Source organism: Chiloscyllium plagiosum, unplaced genomic scaffold (assembly GCF_037043375.1).
Source record: "Chiloscyllium plagiosum isolate Xiang-an unplaced genomic scaffold, Cpla_swu_hap1 HiC_scaffold_13, whole genome shotgun sequence".
Taxonomy (NCBI): Eukaryota; Metazoa; Chordata; class Chondrichthyes; order Orectolobiformes; family Hemiscylliidae; genus Chiloscyllium; species Chiloscyllium plagiosum.
In genome coordinates, this window is record NW_028270151.1 from 9,148,144 (window position 1) to 9,165,087 (window position 16,944).

At 42.6% G+C, this 16,944-nt stretch overlaps 1 protein-coding gene across 4 annotated transcripts in view; it reads right to left on the minus strand.

The window, feature by feature from the left end:
- Positions 1 to 342: 342 nt before the first annotated feature.
- Positions 343 to 16,944, minus strand: part of plod2 (procollagen-lysine, 2-oxoglutarate 5-dioxygenase 2) — a 175,385-nt gene continuing 158,783 nt past the window's right edge. For 2 of the 4 annotated variants that reach the window (XM_087993323.1, XM_087993321.1), the window contains 5 exons: positions 16,598 to 16,663; positions 14,252 to 14,356; positions 13,410 to 13,556; positions 10,846 to 10,971; positions 343 to 2,195 (listed from right to left, as the gene is read on the minus strand). In XM_087993323.1, the coding sequence (XP_087849449.1) occupies positions 2,040 to 2,195; positions 10,846 to 10,971; positions 13,410 to 13,556; positions 14,252 to 14,356; positions 16,598 to 16,663 (600 nt within the window). In that variant the 3' untranslated portion in view covers positions 343 to 2,039. Of the gene's footprint in view, positions 2,196 to 10,845; positions 10,972 to 13,409; positions 13,557 to 14,251; positions 14,357 to 16,597; positions 16,679 to 16,944 lie in introns of all 4 variants that reach the window. The other 2 variants (XM_087993322.1, XM_087993320.1) reach the window with 1 other exon arrangement.

Sequence of the window (16,944 nt, forward strand, 5' to 3'; positions counted from 1 at the left end):
GCAAGCTGACTGAGGGTTTTCTCAGCCTGCTCTGGAGAACCATAGACACTTCAATTAGGGTTAGACTGAAATTCCATCGCAGAAATTAAATAACACGTAAATCCCATCAAGTTTCTAATGTAACTTCTCCTTAACTAAATTAATCAAATAGTTAAGGCTTCAATTTTTAAAAAATACTGTATTCCCATGAATTAAAAGCATGATACTGACAACATGCAAAATTTTCAAACTAATCACTCATTTTCTGTACCTTTTACAGCCTTCATTATATTTGGCAACAATAGGTGCACAAGCACTTTATGCTCGAATGGTTTCAATTCATCAACAAATAAACACCAAATATAATTTTCATCATATTATTTTTATTTAAATTTTAGAACACTTGGCAGAATAAGTTAACTTTGCCCTCCACAGGCAGGTTGTGCACAGTACACTGTACTGTGGCCACTGTTGTGTGTTTTTGTAGTTTCACTGAGGATACTTGGGCTGGTTAAGTATCACTGGTCTAACACTACGACAGAATATAAACTGCCCAGAGATTTAATTCTTCGAACAGCAACATTTGAGTTGTGTGCACAGTAAACAAGCAAGACCAAAAGAAATCCTTTGTACAATACATGGGGCACTGGACCACCTTTTACAAACAGCATTTCAGTTTGGTGACATTAAACCCGCTGTGCAAAGTTTTTTTTGATTTCAAAAAAAAACAAAGTAGGTTTTGAGACGAGAAAGACAATTAAAGCAACTAAAATGAACTCGGGAAGCAGTTCATTTTCAGGCATTCATCTCTTCTGAGAGCGCATAGTCATTGTGAGCAACTTGCTCTACATAAGAGCAATCCTATGCAGATTGATATTTGATTTAGGTCAATCTGCATCTCTGATCATGGCACTAAGGGACTGACCTATTACTCCTGAATAGCACATAGTTCCTGCTTTATAAGTAAATACTGAAAGCTTCACTCACTTGTTGCATTTCTCATGTACAAGTGTAGTTGTTTTTAACAGACTATATAAACTAGGGTGTAAAAAACAAAAAACACTCCAGTTTGGTCTGTAAGCAGACTAACTGTATGCTTATCAGGAGGACTGTCCCCTGTACTTGTTTAACATGAGGTAATACCACTCAGTATCACTGGGCTTCAGAAGGACTGAAATGGTAACTATTCAATAGCGAAAGGCAGTTTCTTAATTGTCATGATGGAACATTTTTGCCTGCTACCTCTTCTCACTTCCTTTAAATCCAAAATACCTAGGCTAAAGACGCTGGGGCTGTATTCCCTGGAGCATCGGAGGCTGAGGGGTGACCTTATAGAGGTTAACAAAATTATGAAGGGCATGGATAGGGTAAATAGACAAAGTTTTTTCCCTGGGGTTGGGGAGTCCAGAACTAGAGGGCATAGTTTAGGGTGAGAGGGGAAAGATATAAAACAGACCTAAGGGGCAACTTTTTCACGCAGAGGGTGGTATGTGTATGGAATGAGCTGCCAGAGGAAGTGGTGGAGGCTGGTACAAATGCAACATTTAAAAGGCATTTGGATGGGTATATGACTGGGAAGCGTTTAGAGGAATATGGGCCGGGTGCTGGCAGGTGGGACTAGATTGGGTTGGGATATCTGGTCAGCATGGACAGGTTGGATCGAAGGGTCTGTTTCCATGATGTACGCCTGTAAGACTTATGACTCTATAAATCAATTAAGTTTAATAGAAATGTGATTTTTAAAAATGATAAATTTTTCAATCGCAAGGCAGGTTCAGCATTTGTTTCTAATATTTTGGGGTAGAAATTCATCTCCAGTGAAAGAGCGAAAGTGAGCAATATTGGATCAGCAGCCTGTATTACTCAGGACATGAGATACTTAGCTCAACAGAACTCAGCCCCTGCATAGTGAGCAGCTAATCCAGTATCAGCCACTCTGCCTCACCGTCCGAGACAGATTTCTATCCCATTACATCATGGATTGAGGAATTGGGTGTTCAGGAAGTCAAGCCTCTTAATCATATTTTGAGTGTTCACGCAAATGCAAGGACATTAAAGGTCTATGGATCAACAAAAGACACAGCAATGTATCGCGTTCCATTTGTAGTTGGAAGCCCTTCGTGAAGATGAGTTAGTCTTCCTGGATGCATAAAACTCCAGCCTTTCCTGGGGGACTCGACAGCACAGTTATATCGATGGAATTTGCAACCTCCACCCTGGAATGAGAAAACAATGTAAACTTTCTACATTTTTAAATACCTCAAATGTATTCCATTGCACAGTGCTGATGACTGCTTACCACCTGATCACGTGTTAAATGTCATATACACACACTCTCTCAAAGGCAAAACATGACATTCTTCAGGATGTAGGATTGCTCGCTGAGCTGGAAGGTTCATTCCCAGATGTATCATTCCAGCTCAAGCGAGCAAACCTACATCCAGAACCTCAACCTGAGCTACAAATCTTCTCAAAACTTGCTATGACATTCTTCAACTTCTTTGATTGTTTTACATTGGCAGCAAAATGTGACAATTTCTGCAGTGGATATAGTACATGAAATCTATTTCGGGGCGGCATGGTGGCTCAGTGGTTAGCACTGCTGCCTCAGCACCAGGGACCTGGTTCGATTCCAGCCTCAGGCGACTGTCTGTATGGAGTTTGCACGTTCTCCCCGTGTCTGTGTGGGTTTCCTCCAGGTGCTCTGGTTTCCTCCCACAATCCAAAGATATGCAGGTCAGGCGAATTTCCCATGGTAAATTGCTCAGAGTATTCAGGGATGTGAAGGGTAGGTGCATTAGTAAGGGTAAAATGTAGAGTAGTAGGGTAGGGGAAGGGGTCTGAATGGATAACTCTTTGGAGGGTTGGTGTGGACTTGTGGGGCCTGTTTCCACACTGAAGGGTTCTACGATCTATCCATCACAGAAATAAATCCTTAATGGTGAAGAATAACTATGAAGATCAACTTTGATCCTATTGCAGTCAAAACTAAACCAGAAACAAAAACAGAAATTACTGGAAAAGCACAGCAGCTCTGAGGAACAGTCACTGCACCCAAAACGTTAACTCTAATTTCTCTCCACAGCTGCTGCCAGACCTGCTGAGCTCTTCCAGCAACTTCTGTTCTTGTTTCTGATTTACAGCATCCATAATTCTTTTGGTTTTCAAAACCAAACCAGGACAAAATGGGAATTAGAAGCTGGCCAATGATGGCTGATTGATTGATTTATTGTTGTCACGTACCAACATACAGTGAAAAGTGTGGTTTCACACACTCTTGAGGCAGATTGTACCATACAAAGTGCTCCAGGGTGGCAGAACAGAGTGCAGAATGCAGTATTACAGCCGGAGAGAGAGAGAGAGAGAGCGAGAGCGCGAGAGATCAATCAACATTAACATTTAAGAGGTCTGCTCAAAACTCTGAGTTTTTTGTTTTATTCTGTTTTTTGTAGCAAGATACATAATTAAAACCTTGGGCTATCCGGTGGCTCAGAGGTTAGCACTGCTACCTCACAGCTCTAGGAACCTAGGTTTGATTCCACCCTCCCCCGACTGTCTGTGTGGAGTTTGCACATTCTCCCCGTGTCTGCATGGTTTTCCTCCGGTTGCTCCAGTTTCCTCCCACAATCCAAAGATGTGCAGGCCAGGTGGATTGGTCATGCTAAATTGCCCGTAGTGTTCAGGGATGTATAGATTATGTGGGTTAGCCATGGGAAATGCAGTGTTACAGAGTCGGTGTGGGATGCCCTTTGCTGTGTGAACTTGATGGCTTTTGATGCTAACACCTAAGTTATGATTGTTTTGGATCATTACTGATGTTGGACAAGTGTTTATTGATCACTCTACTAATGGCAAAAAAAGTATCTTCCTATCCACCTTGTCTATGCCCCTCATAATAGGCACCACCTCGAGGAGGTACCTTCGCGATGTTTGCTGTTCTGAGGAAAACAATCCCAGCCTAACCTTCCCTTATAGCTCTCGCCGTCATGCTCAGACAGAGTCATGGTAAATCTCAGCTGTATCCTCTCCAACATAATTGCATCCTTCCAGAACCTCGCTCAGTTCTCCATTGTGGCCTAACCAACGTTTTACACAGTTCCTGCATAATTTCCCTACTCGGACGTTCTGCACCTCAGCTAATAAAGTATCCAATAAGCCTCCTGAACCACCTTATCTATCTGCCCAGCTGCCTCAAGGATCTCTACATACGCAAAGCAAGATCCCTCTGATTTTCAGAACTTTCCAGGGTCCGGTTGTTCATTAATCCCCCGACCTTGTTCACCTTCAATAAGTGCATTACCTCATACATTTCTGCGGTGAATACCAATTGGCACTGATTTGCCCACTTGCCCTGTCAGTTGATATCATAGAGTTTAGAGTCAGAGTTTCTAACAGCACGAAGAGAGACTCTTTGGTCCATTATGTCTGTTTATCCTATTAATAACCTATCACAATCCCAGCTACCTTCCCTCCAGCTCCACCCCCTCCCATTTATCCCTCAGCCCCCTTGGACCACCCCTCTCATTCCTGATGAAGAGTTTATGCTCGAAACGTTGATTCTCCTGCTCCTCGGATGCTGCCTGACCTGCTGTGCTTTTCCAGCACCACTCTGATCATCAACATCGATTTCGCCAGTTTCCAAATCTCCCCTTCCCCCACCTCATCCCAGACCCAACCCTCCAACTCAGCAACGCCCTCTTGAACTGTCCTACCTGTCCACCTTCCTTCCCACCTATCCACTCCACCCTCCCCTCCGACCTATCACTTTTACCCCCACCAGCTACCTTCTCCCCAAGGCCCACCCCCTTTTTATCTCAGAGCCCTGTTACCCCTCCACATTCCTAATGAAGGGCCTATGCCCGAAACGTGAACTCTCCTGTGCCTCGGATCCTGCCTGACCTGCTGTACTTTTCCAGCATCACACCTTTCACTCTGACTCTCCAGCATCTGCAGTCCTCACTTTGTCCTAGTCGCAGAATTGGTCTAGGCCAGGCAGCATCACGGTGAATGTCTTCTCATCATCTAGTGTAATCACATTCTTCCTATCATTTGGTGACTAGAACTGTATTACCTCATCAACATTCCCAATTGCTACCTCAAAAATAAAACTGATCAAACTTATCAAACATAACCTTCCCTTAAAAAATAGAGTCATAGAGAAGTACAGCATGGAACCAGACCCTTTGGTCCAACTCATCCATGCCGACCAGATATCCCAACCTAACCTTGTCCCATTTGCCAGCACTTGGCCCATATCCATCTAAATCCATGTATCCATCCAGGTGCCTTTTAAGTGCTGTCATTGTACCAGCCTCCACCACATCCCCTGGCAGCTCATTCATTCCATTCAAGCAACACCCTCTGCATGAAAACGTAGCCCATTAGATCCTTTTTAGATCTTTCCCCTCGCACCCTAAACCTATGCCCTCCAGTTCTGGACTCCCCCACCCCAGGGAAAAGACTTTGTCTATTTACCTATCCATAAGGTCACCCCTCAGCCTCCGACGTTCCAGGGAAAACAGCCCCAGCCTGTTCAGCCTCTCCCTGTAGCTCAAATCCTCCAACCCTGGCAACATCCTTGTAAATCTTTTCTGAACCCTTTCAAGTTTCACAACATCCTTCCGATAGAAAGGAGACCAGAATTGCATGTAATATTCCAAAAATACCTAGGAGAAAGTGAGGACTGCAGATGCTGGAGATCAGTTGAGAGTGTGATACTGGAAAAGCACAGCAGATCAGGCAGCATCCGAGGAGCAGGAGAAACGACGTTTCAAGCATAAGCTCTTCATCAAGATATCGACTCTTCTGCTCCTCAGATGCTGCCTGACCGGCTGTGCTTTTCCAGCACCACACTCTCGACTCTAATCTCCATCATCTGCAGTCCTCACCTTCACCTAGTAACTAATGGCACAGGTTTTGCATTATGAATTGGCTAGTAAGGAAAATACGCTCATAATAACTATGTCAGGTAATATGGTCTTGTTTTACGCTCCGTTTCTTTTGCTTTGAGGAGAGAAGAAGACAGGAGATAATTGAAAGTTGCTTTGCTTGTTGCTTTTAATTGTCAATTTCTCCCTGCAAAATAAAACAGCTTAAGAATTTTCATCTTGGTTTCTCTCAGCATATTAATCAGTCTGTCTTTTAGAAACATAGTGCACCATCAAGAGCATTCTGTCTGGATGTATCACTACCTGGTATGGTAACTGTACCATTCAAGATCGGAGACAGTTACAGAGTCTGAACTCAGCCCGGACAATCACAAAGGCCACCCTCCCATCTATAGAATCCATCTACCAGGCCCACTGTCAAGGAAAGGCCGCCAGCATTCTCAAAGATCCATCCCACCCTGGCAGTGTTTTTCTACAACCTCTACCATCGGGGAGAAGGTACAGAAGTCTGAACACTCGCATCAGCCGGTTTCAAAACATTTTCTACCCTCCTGTTCTTAGAATACTGAATGGACTCTCAAATTCTTAGCATTCACCTGTACCTGTGTTTTTGTTTTTGCCGCTGTTTACCTATTATTTATTTATCTATGCTACTGAACTCTGTGATCTGTCTGTATTGCTCGCTAGACAAAGTTTTTCACTGTGACTCGGTACACGTGACAATAAATTCAATTCAATTCAACATAAAAAATAGGATCTTCAAGCCATATGATGCTGTCAGACCATCTAACTCTGTCCCCTGTTCCTGATTTCTGCCCATACCCTTTGATCCCTTTAGCCTGAAAAATTACGTCTAAATCCTTCCGGAAATCATTCAACGTTTTGGCCTCAATTGCTTTTTGCGGCAGAGAATTCCACAGGCTCCCCAATCTCTGGATGAAGACATTTCTCTTCAGCTCAGTTCAAAATGCTTTGTGTCATATTCTTAGAGGGTGACCCCTGGTTCTGGAAAAACTGATTTTGCAAAGACGGAAGAGAAACCAGGCCTTAAAAACACAATGTCCAGTTCACATTACACAGTGGGGGGGGGGGGGGGGGGTTGCTATTATTTCACCTTCTTGACTATGCTGCTGTAGAACTAAATGTTTGGCACCAGGCTAGTACAGTCACATAGAATGTTCAGATGTCCTTCAGTGGTGACCACAATCACACCATCTGAAAGAATGTCTGAGGCAGATTTGAAACTTGTAATAATGTAAGTGGTATCACTGAAAACAGGATTATAAATCAGATTGTGTCAGGTATCACCCTACATGGTAGGTCCTCTGTCGGAATGGAAACAGAGCTAAAATCTCTCTCAAATAGCAATGTGAAATGAGGCGAGTCTGATTGACTATAACCAGATTTTACAATAATGATGATGCATATCTCATTAAGGGGTTCAGCTCGGTTACTTTAATGTGAGCTGTCATCTGGGACCATGGACGGTGCAGGGAAAAATCAAATCAAAACAACAGACAAGATGAAAATCTTTCTAACCATGCAGTAACAAGTCTTATAATGAAATTTAATCAAGACATTTGGACCATGACTGGACTTGATAATGCATTGACACAATAAACCTGAATATGTTTTTCCTTAAAGTGAGGCCTTCATTTTGACAATAGCAAAAGATTGTTGGGGATCGGAATTTTAAAATAAACACTAGAAAAATTCAGCTGGTGCAAGTTTTGACTTGATTTACTGTCAAATGTACCAAGGTAAAGTGAAAGGTGCTGTCTTACATGCTTTACTTATTTATTAATTCATTTATTTATGTTATTTCCCCTGCGGCATTTTGCAAACTCAACACTTGACAATGATCGAATGATCAGCTGTCATTGTTTTCCCCCTCGCTCCCCACCCCACCCCCATCTCTTCCCGCCTCCTCTCCCTTTACAGGCTGCGCCTTCTGGAGCCAGTACTGGAAAATCCACCCAAAAGGAGCACTAAGCACCCCTGCTCGATTCACCAGCACAACCCTAATAGGGAAAAGACACCATCGTTTTAATCCAGTTTCTTCCTGCTTTCAAAGTTCTCTCTTCAAGTACTCGCACCTCTGTTATCTCCCTCAACTGGTGCCCAAAGTCTGTGACACACACCTAGTGAAAGGCCTTAAAAGGTTAATGTCAGTATAATGTTGTCAAATTATAACATTTCCCTTCTCAGGAAATTTTGTTTTTTTACTTAGCCAGTGCGTTCTGAATTATCCTTTAGGCAGTCCCTCGATTGTGAGCATATTCTGTTCTGGAGCGCACTCTCAAGGTGATTTAGACAAATTGGAACATAACGCAGAACAATGTAGCTGTTCCTAAGTAAACAAAACACTTGGATGTTTCAGGTCTTAACAAACAGACCTTCAACCAATCCATACCGAACATAATCCCAAACTAAATTAATCTCACCTGCTTGCTCCTGGCCCAGATCCCTCTAAATCTTTCCTATTAATGTCTATCAAAATGTCTTTTAAATGCTGTAAATTACACCCAGCTCCACCACTTCCTCATGAAGCTCATTCCACACATAAACCACCCTCCGTGTAAAAACAAAATTCCTCTCAAGTCTTTTTAAAATCTCTCTCCTCTGACCTTAAAAACGTGCCCCCAGTCTTGAAATCCCCCATCCTCGGGGGACGACAACTATAATGACTCTGTTCATACCTCTCATGATTTTATAAACCTCCATAAGGTCACCTCTCAGCCTCCTATGCTCCAGTGAAAAACATCCCAGCCTTTCTTTATAACTCACACCTTCCATTCCTGGCAACATCCTGGTAAGTGCCTTCTGAACCCTCTCCAGCTTAATAATATCCTTCCTTCATGTTATTATTTGGCCATCAGATTCCATACAAGGAACACAAAGGTAGGTGTTAGCGTTACCTATGGTCGGAAGCAGCATATAATAGCTGAAAATGGTTCACAGTTTGACATAAAATAGCTGGGGACCATTTTTAGCTGACAACAGCAGCTTCTATAGCCTAGTGCTTGATGGCAAACTATAAGCAAGAGCAATTAAAGCATTTCATAAAAGGAGTGCATGCAAGGTAACAAGATTAAGATAGCCCTCAAGGGTCAAAAGAATCCTGTTTAAATCAGAAGTCAAAATGCAGCAGCTGCTTCTTTCCAGATAATTTGATGAGGAACGGCCTTGAGAAAAGCTGATGGAAGCCTCCATTCTAGGCTGGTTCAACTTCTGTTACTGAAAGGAAGGGTCTGACCCACCTCAATTCAGAGACCCAGGTAATCACAGCCAAATGTTGCACATACAAAATGCACCTTTAAATAAACAGGCTTTAAGGGACTTGACTGCATTCCTATGGACGTTCAGTCTAACACAAATAGTAGGAAACCCCCTTGCAATTAACAGGGGAGTACTGAATAACTGGGACAGGAATGTGGTTGACTAGGATGTATTGTGAAGGCCTAGGGACAGGTGATAAAGGGGTCTGGTAAACATCACAAGATCATGGGATATCTGAGCTGTACATGAACTGATCATGTAGGCACATGATTAATCTGATTGGATGTGTATGGAACCAATTAAGAATATGATTGGTTTGCAACAGCTAAGGTGGGTTGAAACCAACTGTATAAAATGGTGCACGTTTCCCTTTGTTCAAGGGCAAGTCCATGGACAGTCCAGAGGCGCTCTCTCTTCCTTGGTGGAAAACAAGAAACTCTTTGATGCTGGAATTGGACCTGGGCGTCCTGTGACTCATTTCGGCATTCCGCCCCACAATGGGCTAGTGTCAGAATGAAAATGTGTTCTGAAGAATCATTTTTCTACATACATAAGTCAATCATGGGATATGAGTTATCAGCATTTATCATCCATTCCCAATTGCCCAGAAAGCAGTTAAGAGTCAACCACATTGCTCTAGGTCATAAGTCACATGTAGGCGAGGCCAAGTAAGGACATTAATAAACCAGATCGGTTTTTCCCACAATTGGGAAACAGTTTCATGGTCATCAATAGACCCTTAAGTCTAATTTTTTATTGAATTTAAATACCATCTGCCATAGAGGGATTCGAACCTGGATTAACAGTCCAAATAAAACTAGGCCAGCACCTCCTCGACAAGCGCACACTGTCCAAAAGATTATGGCCTCTGGAAATTAAGATGGCAGGGAGTTGGTGTATGTTCAGGGGAGGGTGGGGGGCGGTGAGGTGGGGGGGTGGGGGTAGGGCGGTGAGGTGGGGGGGGGGGCGGTGAGGGGGGGGGGTGCGGTAAGAGGGGGGTGGGGGTAGGGGGGAAGGGGTGGAGAGGGAAGGGGGCGAGGAACGGGGGGGCTAAGTGATGAGGAAGATGGTGGGCAATAACCGAGGTAGAGGAGCCATGAATGAAAGAGGAAACCCAGGGCTAACAAATGTTACAACTCACAAAGTTCCCAGATCTCTTTCAAGGAGTAACAGAATAATCAGTTAAAAACCTGAATGCACTTCCTCCTCTGGCTATTTTCTTGTGAGTAAAAAGTAAAATCTTAAATGCATTTTCAAGGAAGGACACAACTGAAGGTGAAATTGGGAAGACACTGACATTTATTCTTTATTCTGTAACAGGGTGAGGTTGTCACTGGCCGGGCCAGCATTTATTGCTCATTCCTAATTGCCCAGAGGACGGTTGAGAGTCAACCACATTGCTGTGGGTCTGGAGTCACATGTAGGCCAGACCAGGTAAGGATGGCAGATTCCTTCCCTAAAGGACATTCGTGAACCAGGTGGGTTACACAGGCAATTGGCAATGGATTCATAGTAGTCATTAGATTCTTAATTCCCTATAGTTACTGAATTCAAATTCCACATTCTGCCATGGTGGGATTTGAACCTGGATCTCTGGAACATTACCTGGGTCTCTGGATTAACAGTCCTATGATAATACCACTAGGCCACCGCCTCCCCAAAACAGAACAAAGTAGTACAAGGGACACGTACAACCCACCTGATAGTCTATTCCTTTATTATTTAAGGCGATGTTTATAGTGAACGTGGAGGAATCATGGTGAGGCCTTAGATAAGCCTGTCTCTCTGGTGTATACTTTACAACAAAGTTCAGCATGGCAAAGCCCTGCAACAAAAATAAACCAACAATATTGAAATCATGTTTGGGATGCTGTGGTGATGTTGGTGTACTCATCGACTACACTTTAATAACCTTCATCTTGCTCATTAATATGAAAGTACATTTGAAAAGGCTATCAAAACCCAGACATTAATGCATTAAATATTAAGAACGCAGTCTAGATTGTCTGATGACCAAAACATTCAACATCACTTGTAATTTCAAAAAGTTACTTCAGAAACAAACTAATATCAACTAAAATCTCAAATGTTTTGAGGTGCGAGGCAGCCATTCAGCCCATTAGTGCCAGTACCAGCTTGTTAAATAAGCATCATTACAGAGTGTCAATCTCAGGGTCATTATTGATCCAGTAACTGGAGCAGATTAGCAAAGTTGTAAGAGAAGGAATAGTTTTTTGAGGAATGGGATCACCCAGTGTGATGATACTGTGGCTTGAAGAGGTTTGTTTTTTCTCCTGGCTTTTTTTGACAGAGAGTGATTGGAGGAAAGGCAATGAGTAGTCTATGAGAAGATAAACAACTTGTAAAGCCTTGGAGATTTTTTTTTTAAAAAGGTGAACAATAGAACCAGCTTGAGTGAGTGTGGTCAAGCTCTCACAGATTGGGGTGGCATGGTGGCTCAGTGGTTAACAATGCAGCCTCACAGCGCCAGGGACCCAGGTTGGATCCCTGTCACGGGCGACTGTCTGTGTGGAGTTTGCACATTCACCACATGTGTGTGCAGGTTTCCTCCCGCAATCCAAAGATATGCGGGTCAGGTGAATTGGCCATGCTAAATTGCCTATAATGTTAGGTGCATTAGTCAGGGGTAAATATAGGGTACAGAAATGGGTCTGGGTGGGTTACTCTTCGGAGGGTCAGTGTGGACTTGTTGGGTCAAAAGACCTGTTTCCATACTGTAAGGAATCTAATCTAATCATGGATTTTTGGTTAGCTTTCAGCAGTTACTGTTGGGGTCTTAAAGAAATGGAAGATTCCGCCCCCCACCCACCCCCCTACCCCACCCTGCTCTTGGTTACAGCCAAAAGCTGCAAGTTTTCTTCCTGGGCTGTTGGATTCAACGCGAGACAAAATCTGTTTTCTGAATTTGCCTTTTGCCAAGAGGTTTGTTTATGAGATGTTACTATACTGGAACAGTATAGTTATTAATTATTGTTATAATTAGCAATAGTTACTGTATCCATTATTCAGTTTAGTTTTCTAATAGAGTTAAATTATTCTAAGTTCTTCTTTCTTTTGTGGTATAATACCTACAGTATTTAAAATAAATTGACTGTTGCTTAACATTAAGGAGTTTGACCCGTCACATTGCATCTGAGACACTTTACTTTTACCCTTAAAATAAAGATAAAGTTAGGATGGAGGCTACCTTCTGAAAATATTTTGAAGGGGTCTGGTGTGGTCCATAATACCAGGTATGATCAACACCTTTAAATACCACTGAACAAACAGTGACATTTCTGTGATTTTTGGAAATCAAATTTGGATTGTGATCAGTTATTGCAGATTCCCCTGTTCCAGCATGTTAAGCTCTGATGGGATTTCTGAATGAGCATTAAAGCTGCCAGATTTGACTTATCATTTGGAATGACAAAACATCACCAGTCAAGAGTGACTCAAGTTATATATCATGTCAAACATGAATTAATACCTGACTAAACGATAGGAAGTTGGTAAGAAATCACATTGAAGAACATGTACAAACCCAAGGGACCATTTTATTTCAATCACCTCAGCTCAAGAGTTCTTTGCGTGACAGGAAGGCTAAAGTGGCAAGATTTCCATGATGCTTAGTGCAACTGATGAGCAACTTAGGGCAGCATGGTGGCTCAGTGGTTAGCACTGCTGCCTCACAGCACCAGGGTCCCAGGTTCGATTCCAGCCTCGGGCGACTGTCTGTGAGGAGTTTGCATAGTCTCCCCATGTCTGTGTGGCTTTCCTCCGGTTTCCTCCCACAATCCAATGATGCGCAGGTCAAGTGAGAGCTTGACCACACTCACTCAATCATTATTGATCCAGTAACTGGAGCAGATTAGCAAAGTTGTAAGAGAAGGAATAGTTTTTTGAGGAATGGGATCACCCAGTGTGATGATACTGTGGCTTGAAGAGGTTTGTTTTTTCTCCTGGCTTTTTTTGACAGAGAGTGATTGGAGGAAAGGCAATGAGTAGTCTATGAGAAGATAAACAACTTGTAAAGCCTTGGAGATTTTTTTTTTTAAAAAAGTGAATTGGCCATGCTAAATTGCCCACTAGTGTTAGTGTTAGGAGGGAAATGGTTCTGGGTGGGTTACTCTTTGGAGGGTCAGTGTGGACTGGTTGGGCCGAAGGGCCTGTTTCCACACTGTAGGGAATCTAATCTAAAAGACGGGACATGGGATTTTTTTTATCTTTCAACATTAAAAACTAGAACAAGAAGGGTCATACCTTGGTGTGATAGCCAGAGAAAAGCTTGAGTGCCACTGGTGCAATATACTCCCGAATGAAGTGGAGCCACACCTGATCCAGTCCAACCTGGGTCATGTGAATGTCATCAGTAGGAACATTCTCATATCCACCAACAAGACGCTTATCCTAAGATAGAACAGATGGGTTACTGGGCTGGCATCTTCTAGATTCACACAAGCTAAAAGAGCAGTTGCAGAAGTTAACACACTATGGTCTAGCGTTCCTGACCAACTTTAGAGTTAAAAATTCTTGGTTTTTGTGACTGTATCAATCTGCACTTTACAGGAGTCTATACTCAAACAAAATTTGGCCCCCAGTCAAATGAAATGATATTGTGAACAAAAGCAAGAGCTAGGCTTCAAGATGGAGAGAGATGCAGAGTAACGAAAGAACTTTGAAGGCGAAAACCCTATACAGTGTTCAAGTGAATTAGTGACTGTACTGTAAAGGTGAATTGGCCATGCTAAATTGCCTGTAGTGCTAGGTAAGGGGTAAATGTAGGGGTATGGGTGGGTTGCGCTTTGGCGGGGCGGTGTGGACTTGTTGGGCTGAAGGGCCTGTTCCCACACTGTAAGTAATCTAATCTAATCTAATCTAATCTAATCTAATCTAATCTAATCTAAAGTGAGCAAGACTCAAAGAGGTAGCAAATGAGGAAAAGATAAAACATTGAAAACGTCTTTAAAATGCAGTTGTTAGAGACTAGAAGCAAAACTTGTCTACTCCGATACGAGGGTCACAAAACATGTAAACAAAGTAAGGCTGAGAGAGGAGAAAGTGTCGGATCCACGGAACTAAGGCATAAAAATCCAAGATTTCACCTCGTTTTTCCCACCAGACCAAACGCCATAGTTTTCCACTTCCGCCACGAGTTCATCACACGTTGTCTCCGAAAATATTGGGAACCAGAAGACATCTGGGCATGGCTACCAGGCACAAACGAAGAAAAAGTCTGTATTAAATCGCTGCAGTTGTATTCCTCATTGTATGGAGAAAGCTAAAAATTTTAAGGAACGGATCAAAATTACATTGGATTTGAAATCAATTACTTTATAATCAGACTTTCAAGAGGAGATGGGGGTGGAACATGATTGAGATGTGTACAATGATGAGGGGCTTGGGGCAAGGTAGACAGGAAGAAACATTTCCCCTTTGTGGAGGACCCAATAGTTCAAGGGTCATAGATTTAAGATAAGGAGCAAGAAGCCTAGAGAGGATGTAAGAATAAACATTTTCATCCAGAGGGTGGGGGGAATCTGGAACTTGCTGCATGTTAGGTTGGGAGAGGCAAATTTAGAAAGTATTTAGATGTCCATTTGCGATGACAATGACATACAATGATGTGGAGGTGCCAGTGCTGGACTGGGGTGGACAGGGTCAGAAGTCACATGACACCAGGTTCTAATCCAATAGGTATATTTGAAATCACAAGTCTTCGGAGCACTGCTCCTTCATCAGATGAAGGCTGAAAAAGGAGTAGCGCTCCGAAAGCTTGTGACTTCAAATAAACTGGTTGGACTATAGCTGGAAATGTGTTGCTGGAAAAGCGCAGCAGGTCAGGCAGCATCCAGGGAACAGGAGAATCGACGTTTCGGGCATAAGCCCTTCTTCAGGAATGGCCATTCCTGAAGAAGGGCTTATGCCCGAAACGTCGATTCTCCTGTTCCCTGGATGCTGCCTGACCTGCTGCGCTTTTCCAGCAACACATTTCCAGCTCTGATCTCCAGCATCTGCAGACCTCACTTTCTCCTGGTTGGACTATAACCTGGTGTCATGTGACTTCTGATAATGACATACAAGGTTAAGGGCCAAGTGCTGGAAAGAGGGATTAGAACAGTTAGGTGGCTATTTTTGACTGACACAGACTCAATGGACCAAATGCTGTTGATTTCTGTGATTCTATGAGAATGAATTACTATCTAAGCTTACTGTTGGCCTTGCTGTTTACACACTGCTGTAATATTTGGAGGTTATTCTAAAACAGTTTCAGTTTCCTTACTGAAATCCTGATGAGGTTGGAAGCATATGAGACAACTTGGACAATGGTAAGATAATAGAAAGGACAGTGTTATGTCATTTTAAGATCTATGGCATTGTGGGGCAGACACAGAATTCACAAGTTCATCTGCCTAATAAATACAGGCTTTACTCTTGCCTCTTCCCAAGCCATCCAACACCACCCCCTAATCATGCACATTTCCCTTTACTGAATATTTAACTGATACTGTAAATTAGCACCAGCTATGCTACAGGGTTATAGTGAAAATTAATGGATTTGTGAGGTGAAATGTTTCATTTCGGTTGTCCTGCTACTTTTTGGAAACATGGATAATGAGACTGTGCGTCCAAAATCTTTTGAATTACGCAGTGTACGGGATTTTAAACCACGCAATCCAGCCATGCATCAGGAGCAGTGTGGTGTTCAATCCTAGCCATAAGATTTTAATTGCAGCACAACATTTATCTTTTAACTTTATTTCTTTATCTTCCTAACTTATACTATGAAGAACTATAATGTAGAACTTCTAGCTTTTCTCTTTATTTCTCTGTGTTTGTACCTAATCTATTTTACTAAATAAGGTTTGTACTTAGGTAGATGGTATCATGTGTGATGACATTGTACATATTATACTGTATTCCTGTATTTTGTACTTGAGTACATGTGACAATAAAATCGAATTCTAACAATGGATATGAGACACTAAACCATGAGAAGTGATTCACAGGAATGTTTAGATAACAGGGTTATAATTTATGAGGAGTTGAGCATCACAATGGAAAACATTTATAAAGGTAAAGTTGCCACTGAACAGCACGACTGCTCTCTCATAAGACAGAGATAGACAGATAACTGATGATGTTTTAACGTAAGGGTGACCGTGCCTCAGATAAGGAGAGGAGTTGAGAAGGGGTGGGGCCTTCACAAACCAGCTGTCCAGCCTACTGAGCTGACTGACCCCCTTGGAAAACCTTTATAGTGTGCTCTGTAGATAAAAAGATGGGTTGTGCATGTGCCTGTAATATTTAGTATGCTGCTGAGAGGACCATGTGCTTCAGAGATAATTACAACAGCAGCTACTGAAACGGTTCTCAATGATTATCTGTAAGGACTAGCAAATAAATGAGTGGACAAGTGCTTTGATTACTCTCAGCAAACCACTACATACCTCTTCAACCACATTCCCCGTGAATATTTCTGTGTAGCTTGGATGAATGTATTTATCCCTCCAATCCTGCAAAACATAAAACTGTGATAGTCTGGAGGTTACAGCAAAAGATGAAGTCAGCCCATGGCTTGAAGAGGCAGAGTTACACAGCAGACAAAATGAGTGTGTATCTGCAAAGTGGCACCAATACGCTTTAAGTTCAGTCAGACCTGCCATGCAACATCACAGTTTATTATACAGGCAGGTGATCTGGATCACAGTATTGGTACAGTGCAGAAGGTCATTCAGCCCATGGAACCAGTGCTGGATCTGCCTTTCTCCCATATCCCTATACACCAAATAACCAT